Here is a 9,390-nt window from a genome sequence, read left to right as displayed (position 1 = left end):
ACTTGGTCTTACCATCTCCCGAGAATTGTACCCTATTACTTTAGTTATATGCTACTGAAATTTTAGGGAGCAATTTGTTTTATTTAAAGTAGTATTCTTGAAAGTTAATTGGATTAATCAATGAAAAGACAAGAGTTCATGTTGATATACTTGTCACTTTGGGCAATAAAAATAAAATTTGAAAATATAAGTAATTAATTTGATGAAATTGTTAATTGAAATATAATTTTAGAAATGTAGCCTTCTTCAAACTATGAGTTTTAAATTAAAGATATATTCCTATAGAAGATACAAAGGAAATGTGGTATGTGGCTTATTTCTGAACAATCTTCACTTAGAGTAAGACTTAATATATTTAGTAGAGTAGTGTATAAAGAAGTACTAAGTTCAACATTTTACTGCTAGAGTATCTGATAGAAATAAGTGACATATATCCTATGGGATTGTAGTACTAAGGCAGTAGTAAGTTGTTAGAATAAAATAAAAAAGAGATTAAGAGGGCAATGAGAAAAGGGCAAAAATGGAGTCTATGTGATTGAGTGACTTTCCCATAGCTAGAAGATAAAGACTAGTTGAACAAGATTTGTTTATACGGACCTATAGTCCAAAATTACCTGTCTTTAGGGATAAGAATGTCTTCTTCCCTCCCAGTACACAGAGGGTATCTTTCACATCTTACAAAGTCAAACATTAATTTTCAGAAGAAGTATGGTCTGAATTTTTATGGAAGGAGGGAATAATTTTTTTCCCAATTGGTTCATAATGAGCCAGGTAATTTGAGTGATCAGAAAAATCTTGTAACTTCTTGAATTTTCACCAAAAGAAAGGAGAAGCCTTTTTTACCCTGATATTTTGCAGAGTTTGTTGGATACAAAGGATTGTACCCCTTTGAATCGCTACTTTTTTAACATACTACTTATAGATCACTCAGTGTCTGAGCACAGCTAGTGATTAATTTTCCCCTTAAGAACTCAACCTTGTTTCAAATTTCAATAATCCAAAGAATCTTATTTTTATGTTATCTAAGATACTTAAAATTTCTCTGAGATAGTTTTAAAATAAATTTTAATTAAATCTAAGATTATTTAAGCCATTCTAAAAAATTATTTTATATTGTCTTCAAAATATCCTCTTTTAACAATCAATAGATCTTTCTTCTTATTTCTACCAGAACTGTCCATATGATATTACTCTTTGTTCTATGTAAATAAAATTATCATACTTACTCATATTCTTATCTTTTCGAGCTGAACACCCTAATTAACAATGAAACTTTGCATAATATTATTTTCTAACCCACTCATTAATCTGGGCATTTCGAGTTTTAAGATTTCACAGTCCATTGAACTCATGAATTCAGGTGTATTCTGAGTAAGTATATATATAATTTCCTGAGTCTGAAGTTGGTTCTATTCTCTTACTGACAGATGTTTACATTTTTCAATACCTTATATTAGCCTTTCTTGATGCTTTGTTGTTCTTTCATGCTATAGATTGCTTTTCTGTTATTTTAGTTGATGACTTCATGATGATTCTCTTGGCTCATTTTATAGGAAAGAGGCCTGAAGTAAACAACATTTGGACAGCTTAAAAAATGTCGAATAGAAAAAAAAAAAAATGTCGAATAGGGTAGTAAAACAGAACCAATTCTGAACTGAATATTACAAAATGGAATACTTACAACTATAACTAATAATTGAGGATTATAAACAACTGTTTTTAAAAACCTAATTGATGGTATTCCAGTGAAGAGCTTGACCATATCTTGATCCCAACAAGTTGACTGAGACACAAATGGAAAATCAGATATTGGTGGGACGTGGGTAAGAATCCATGGTTTTGAATAGTGATATCATTCTCTTGGATTTTGCCCAGGAGTGTGTCTGAGTTTCCTGCAGCATCAGGAGAGGGAGAGAGACAACATGACTTCTACCAAGATTCTGCTGCTCTTGCTGTCAACAGTTTTGCTGGCCTTGGGCTCTGCTCAGGGCATCGATGACAGTAAGTTGGGGAAATGGAAGATCATGTAAGCATGTGGGTAAGATTCATAGAAAAGAGTAAGGTTGAATTGAGCTTTCTCAGAAATCAAGTACTTGATATTCCAAGAATAGGTTTATCAAAGAGGAGAAAACATTAGTTTCTATTTTCCACTGGTTGCAAATATCTCTCTGAAATCTGGGACCTGAGTCTCAATTAAGTATCTTCATGAGGTGACCTTTGCTATACTCAGAAATATGGACTTTCACTTATTCACTCTATTTGCGTGAAAAAAAAATTCTAGATGGAGTGGATATTTTAAAATTCATCTAGATATCTCATTTCCTTGTCATTGAACAATTGGCCATTTACAAATATTGAGAATTTGTATTAAATTTTCTTTATTCCATTAAATAGATAAGTGGGCACTATTAATTCTCTCCATTGTATTAACTTTTTATTTTTTTAACCTCTATGTCGGGTTTGGGAGCAATATGGCAGGCATGTTGAGATCTAGAAGGTCCTAAAAATGGATACTTTCAGGAAACGATAGAGCAATGTACACATAATAAAAAAGAAAGTTTAATTATTTATGGATCTTTGGCTCTTTTAAACAGAAAACATGGATGGCATATTTTAAAGATACCAAATATCCAGATAGAAAGTCAAAATCCAGATAAGTATTTCCATGACTGCAAACAGTCAGATATTAGGCTTTTTCAAGACAAATGATGACAAGTTGAAAGAAAATGACATTTTCTTATTAAATATTTTGTCATCGTATCAGAAAAGCCCAAGTCAAAAACTTGGAATCTTAAAGACATGAAATGCTAATGGAATATTTGAGTTTTAAATCTGCTGCCATCTGCTGAGACAAATTTGATGCTCAAAATTCTAAAATGGTAGTTAATGACTTTTCTGAAAGGCACAGAAACTTTAAAAAGGATCTATAATTAGTTATTTTTTATAACCTTATTTTGAGCTTCCATCTCTATGTTTTGTGTTATTTTGGATATTAGGTGGGAAATAACAGTAAAATTCTGAGGAGAGAGTCGTTTTTAAATAGTCTGTACAGGAAATTTAGTTTATGCCTGGTCTTGTATATATTTTATGTCATTAATTATTCACTGCACCAATTTAAGTAGACATTATTATTCACAGTCGACACTTGAACCCTACCTTTGGAGTTTAAATATTCTGCAGAACATCCATGATTAGAGAGTTACAAAGCTGTGTTATAGACTCAGCCCTGTCAGCTTTCAAAGCCCATGATATTTCTACCTCATCCTCTGACCTCTGTTTTAGCTTTTACTTCATCTGCAATGACTGAATTTTCTGAAGTATGTCCACTATTTTCAACTTAATATATCTATTCAACATGTAAATTCCTTTGCCCCAGATCTCTTCCTGTTCCCATATAGATTTGTTTCTTGTCTTCCATCCTGAATTCACCCACTTCCCACGGGCAGCATTACACTTAATAAACTGCAGTGCTATGTTCCTCTGAGTATTGCATAAAGATTTCTCAAACTGTTGAGTAACTTAACTAGTAAAATACAGTTTGAGAATTCTAAAGGGAAGATGCTCAGAATATACCACCAAAATTTTGTCATTAAGGCTAACATGAGTTTATTCTACCTTTGGTAAGGGAGAGAGTCTCTGAGGGAAAAGGAGAAAGTTGGGATCTTTACAGATAAGGTTTTAGGGTCTACTTTAAGGAGAGCTTTCTTAGGGATGAACAAGGTCCATGATTTAACAGTTTAGGGGCCAAATGGACTGAGGCGATGGCAAGTGTCTTGGAGGAAACAGTTGATGCCATTAACAAGCTGAATAGATTAATGTTTGTTTAAGTGACTTTGGGACAAGTTCTGGAAATAAATGATAACTATTAGAAACATTTCTGTTTCTGAGCAAGATTTTCTGGAATAATAAAGTCATATTAATGTAGCCAGGAAGCTACATGGTTGTAGTTGGTTTCCCTTCTCAAATTTTCTCTGTTTTAAGAAGTCACATAATCTCTGATACATCTACAAACATTACAGCTCTTCATTATGCATCATGTGGAATTAGAATAACTATATGACTCTCTCATGTCTGCTTCAGAACCAGTGATCAGGACTAGGATTCTAGTTTGGGAAATGTTGGTCCATTGTAACCAAACATTTTTATGTTGGGTTCTCTTAGGCATTTTCTTAACTCCTTCTATCTCAATTTACTTTTCTTTCTGCAAATGTAGAGATGGAGTCTTATCAAATCATATTTTAAATTTATTGTTTCTTTTTTTTTCTTTTTAAATACAAATACTGTTTCTGAAGACCCAGATAAAATTGTTCAAGGACATGTTCCTTTCTTTTTCACCTCAGAACATATCTTATGTTATATTTTTGCTTAGTGTTTTGTCTCTTGAGAGCTCTCTAAATAGATTCTAGGGAAGGGTGAAAAGGAATAACAAGCCCTTAGGTTTCAGGGTTCTTCAGTCATATTGTTAGATAAGGCTCAATCCTTCCTTTTCACTTTTGAATATCTTATGTCGGAGACCTAAACAGTACCTGAAGGTCAGCAGAACATGATACCCCAACCACTTGTACATGTCTTTCTCTAAATCTTTCTACAACCAATGGCTAATTATTGAATAGCACAAATGTCTTACATTTGTAAGAGAATTATCTCTATTGACATTTAACTAATTTGAAGTATAAAGATACTATGTAATTTCACTAAAGTACTGTATTTGTTCAATCAGTAACCTTACCATTACACCTTATTCATTTATAGCACTAATGCTTTGTGCCTTTGTTATTGAGGTCTTGATACCTGTTTAAATAGATTTTCTCAGAGCAGGTGAAATTTGAAGCCACTATTAATGGCACACATTTCTCATGAAAGAAAAAACTGAAGTCAGTTTTAATCATGTGGTAGGAATATGTGTAAAAGGGAAGATCAGAAAAGACCAGAGTACTTGGGGGAGCTAATGAATTGTAACTCATGCCACCAAAGAAGTGGCAAAATTAAGCAAATGTCAAACAAACATTTCGTGCTTAATGAAAACCTTTAGAAGTTTAATGATTTTCCCTAGTTCCTAGTTTCTCAATGACCCTTCAATTCAGGTTATGAGATCATTTCATATGTCATTCTTTTGTTCTTTCTTTGTGGAAGCCCTTCAAAAGGAAGAGGATATACCCCAATTAGTAGGTGAGTTATTTTTAATTCAATCAACTTATTTAGAATTTTTCTAGATGGATTCTAGGAACCCCAGGTAAATAGAAATAATCCAAAATTCCTATTAATCTTTTTTACATTAAGCAATCATACTTAACCTTGAAAAATTCCTTTTCAACCATCATACTTTATAGTTTAATCTTATTAGTTCCACATTGCAAAAGGAGCACAGAAGACCAAATGAGAGGGGAAAAGTTGGCTGGGGTAATGATTTGCATTCATTTTAAAAGTTTTCTCAGACCTAGATAGTGTGGTCATTTTGCTCCTTCTGATTTTTTCATGCTTCAGTTACCTGGTGTTGGTTGTCTTAGTAAGAACATGCCTATTTGAGGATTCCTCAAAGAAATGCTTTCATTATCCACATGCTCTATCCCATCACTGAGTCAATAAAATGCAATACTTGATAATAACCATGACAGGATCCTGTACTTGGTATCAAGGCTGAAGAGTAAATAAAATATTGTTCCTATCATTAAGGAACACAGAATCCAATGGAAGATTATCCTGCACATAACAATGATCACTGTCAAAAATGGGACAAAGGAAGTTATTACAGAGCTCAGAACAAGGGAAAAAAGAGGAGACCTTATACAGGAGATGCCATATGATCTGGAGCATGGAGAGGAGAGACCGAAGGGAAAGCAGAGTGAAATACAAGGCTAAATCTATCCATATACTAATTTGCAATAATCTAGAAACACTGAATAACCAGTAAGGCTGAAGTGAATCTAGGAAGATAGAGCTGGAGACATGGGTTGGTTTCATCGTGTGAAGGATGTTACAAATGGCCAAGTGATTTTGTATTTTATTCTATGGGCAACGGAAATTTTTGAAAAACAAAGTGACACCCCAATTTCTTTGTTGATCTGACGACAATGAGGAATAAGCATCCTGAGAGCACAGACTGTCTTTTCAGCTTGGAATCTTAGCATCTGACAAAAGGTGCAATTATACTATATGAGCTCTCAATAAACTCTATATTGGAATGTGAAGAGTAAGAGCCAGGAGATTACAAAGATATGATTGAAAGTTGATACATGAGATGGTGAGGGATTACTTAAAAGTAAAATTCCCTAGCGAGGGGCTAGGTGGCTCAGTTGGTAGAGCAAGTGACAGTGAATCTCAGGGTTGTGAGTTTTAGTGCCATGTGAGGTATAAGATTTGGTATACAAACCAAATCTTAAAAAAAGAGAGAGAGATGGTGAGGGCTTGTACTCGATATAGGTACCAGAAATGTGCAAAAGGAAACACTAGAGAATTAGACTTCACAATTTGTAGAAGGTGATAGAAGGTAGGGCAGAGTGGGTATTCTAGGATTGTTGGACCATTGTGAGGGGCAGGCAGGCTGATCATTTCCCCTCATTCAATAGATCTGTGTCAAAATATCACGCATAGCTGTAGATAGACACAGTGAAGATGAGTGGTGGTTTTACTCAGATATCATGAGATATCTGGTAATTATAGATGATTTGATGTCTATAATGGCAAGTTCAGAATGAATGACAGTAGAGAAGAAGCAGAAGCATCAAAAGAGGAGATTCAATGGTGAGTGGGCAAAGAAAACCTGTTAAGCCAAGTACATGCACTGTCACAAAGCCAGGATCTCTCTGCCTCTCCTCTTCTGGGGTCTAGGCCTTGGTCATTACCTAATATCACAGAATCTAGTAATATCTTATTTCTAACTCCATTTAGGCTATCATACTTTCCATGCTTGCCTCGTTGAAGTTTGTGGCTAACCTTTCTTTTTACTTGCTCCTTTCTGAATCTGTGTTCTCTTGGCTAAGAAGATGATGAACTATTTGAAGAAAACTCAGAGGAATCACAAGTAAAACCTCAAGAAGAAAATGGAGATCAGAATGGCAAGCCAGGCAAAGAGGAAGACAAAGGCAATGGACAAAAGCAGAGGCCTCATGACCAGGGTGTCCAGGGAGTCCTTGGAAGCCTATTTAGCAGAGGTGGCCCACATCACCCTAGTGGCCAACAGGGCCCAGGAGGCCAACAGGGTTCAGGTGGTCAACAAGCCCAGGTGGTCAACAGGGCCCAGGTGGCCAACACTGTCCAGGTGGCCAACAGGGCCCAGGTAGCCAAGGTGGTCAAGGAAGCCAATAGGGTCCAGGTGGCCAACAGGGTCCAGGTGGCCAACAGGGCCCAGGTGGCCAAGGTGGTCAAGGAAGCCAACAGAGTCCAGAAGGCCAACAAGGTCCTGGTGGTCAACATGGCCCAGGTAGCCTAGGTGGTCAAGGAAGCCAACAGGGTCCAGGTGGCCAACAGGGCTCAGGTGGCCAAAGAGACCAGCAGGGAAGAAATGACTAGCATGGTCAACATGGTGGCCAGTGACTAGGAAAACCAACTAAAGAAGACCTCCTTCAATTCTCTAGGTATTAATTCTATTCGTACTAATCTAGTAAGATAGTAATTTCTTTTGATATTTCCTAATATCTCTTCTTGTTTCTTCCACTCAGAGTTTTTTTGTTTTGTTATATTTTGACTCCCTCATTCTTATATTGGCCTACAGCCTTCCCAAGTTTTACCTTCCTTCCCCTCTTCCTCTTGTCTCCTGTGTTCCCTTCCCTTTACTCTCTCCTGGCCTCCTCCTCTCATCCTGCTTCTTCTGTTCTCTCTTAACATGATATCCTGTCATGTCCTCTAGTACCCACTAGTAGAAATACTGACATAGATCATGTCCAGGCCAAATTAATATTTCTGTCTAAAATTCTTCTCTTTGTCTTAGAAATTGAGAGAGATGAACTGGTGACCATGGAGTTTTCAGTCATGTCAACGTGGCCTTTCCTTTCTCTGACTTCAAATCATCAATAAAGTCATTAGCATTAAAGTTCTGGCTATTGTTTTTCTTCTAAGTTCATGATTCTTAGGGTATAAGAAGGCCAAGTTGGGAGATACAAGCCTTGAAGGACTCCAAATGTTGTGCATTATGCAGCTTTATGCAGCTCTGATTAATATTTTGTGGGGACTTAACTCCCACCAATATTACAAAACAGAAACATTTTTTTCTTGAGACCAGTAAGGCGGTTTGCCAATTTCAGTTGACCAATACTACCCTTTTCTTAGCTTAAACACAGAGAGAATTACCTCATAATTTCCATTGACTTCTGGTAGTCCTTCGATGTACGTGTGTTCTATTGTGAGGTGAGGGTGTGTAGAAGGGGAAACATTGTGCATTGTTGGTGGGAATGTACACCAGTGCCATGGCTATTGAACACAGCATGGAGGTTCCTCGAAAAATGACAAAGAGAACTGCAATACAATCCAGCACTTCCACTTCTGGGTATTTATTCAAAGAAAATGAAAACACTATTTTGTAAAGAGACATGCACCCCTAATGTTCATGGCAGCATTATTCACAATAGGCAAGCTATCGAAGTAGCCTACATGTCCATGAGTAGATGAATGGATAAAGAAGATGTGGTGTGTATACACAATGGAATATTACTCAGCCATAAAAAGGAAGGAAATCTTGCTATTTTCGACAACACATGGATCTAGAGAGTATAATGTTGAGTCAAATAAGTCAGTCAGAGACAAACACCATATGATTTCATACATACGTGAAATCTAAAAGCCAAAATAAATGAGCCAACAGAACAAAACAAAAACAGACTTGCAGATACAGAGAACTAATGATCCAGTGCTTTCCAGAAGGCAGAGGGAGGGAGGATGGGCAAAATAGGATCAAAAAGCAGATTAAAAGGTATGACATACATTTATAAGTGTATAAATAAGATACAGGGATACACCATACACATAAGGAATGCAGTTAATAATGTGTAACTTTTTTGTATGTTGATAGATGATAGCTAGATTTTTCTTGATGATCCTTCACAGTGTATAGAAATGTTCAATCACTATGTTGTACATCTGAAAATAATATAATATTGTAGGTCAACTATGCTTCAATTTTTTTGAGAGAGAAATGTGACTGGGAGAAAAGAAAAATAAAAATAAACAGGGAAAATGTGGACACACAAGTGTACACAGGAAGATAAAGCCACACAAGTGGCCATGTGAAGATAAAGCCAGAGATCAGGGCAATGTAGCAGAAGCTAAGGAACATTAAAGATTGCCAGCAAACAACCAGGGGCTGTGAGAAAGGCCTGGAACAGATTCTTCCTGAGAGCCCTCAGACTGAACCAACACCTTAGTCTTGGCCTTCTGGTCTCCAGAACTGTTAATAAA

The 9,390-nt window shown here is 36.1% G+C and overlaps 1 protein-coding gene across 1 annotated transcript; it reads left to right on the top strand.

The window, feature by feature from the left end:
- Window positions 1-1,638: 1,638 nt before the first annotated feature.
- PRH2 (proline rich protein HaeIII subfamily 2) lies at window positions 1,639-8,029 on the top strand. Its single transcript, XM_077871057.1, has 4 exons — window positions 1,639-2,001; window positions 5,134-5,169; window positions 6,984-7,574; window positions 7,928-8,029. Exons 1-3 carry the CDS (start codon window positions 1,923-1,925, stop codon window positions 7,427-7,429), a joined length of 561 nt encoding a protein of 186 aa, XP_077727183.1. The 5' UTR covers window positions 1,639-1,922; the 3' UTR covers window positions 7,430-7,574; window positions 7,928-8,029.
- Window positions 8,030-9,390: the final 1,361 nt, after the last annotated feature.

This window comes from Canis aureus, chromosome 25 (assembly GCF_053574225.1).
Source record: "Canis aureus isolate CA01 chromosome 25, VMU_Caureus_v.1.0, whole genome shotgun sequence".
NCBI lineage: Eukaryota > Metazoa > Chordata > Mammalia > Carnivora > Canidae > Canis > Canis aureus.
Note: the sequence above shows the minus strand (reverse complement) of the source record. Positions and strands in the feature narration are given on the sequence as shown.

What these genes read in the sequence shown, in the direction of transcription:
- PRH2 (XM_077871057.1), top strand. Translation starts at nt 1,923, where the DNA reads ATGACTTCTACCAAGATTCTGCTGCTCTTGCTGTCAACAGTTTTGCTG. An exon ending in TGCTCAGGGCATCGATGACA is followed by an intron (nt 2,002 to 5,133) that starts GTAAGTTGGGGA and finishes TCTTTGTGGAAG; the next exon opens with CCCTTCAAAAGGAAGAGGAT. An exon ending in GGATATACCCCAATTAGTAG is followed by an intron (nt 5,170 to 6,983) that starts GTGAGTTATTTT and finishes TTGGCTAAGAAG; the next exon opens with ATGATGAACTATTTGAAGAA.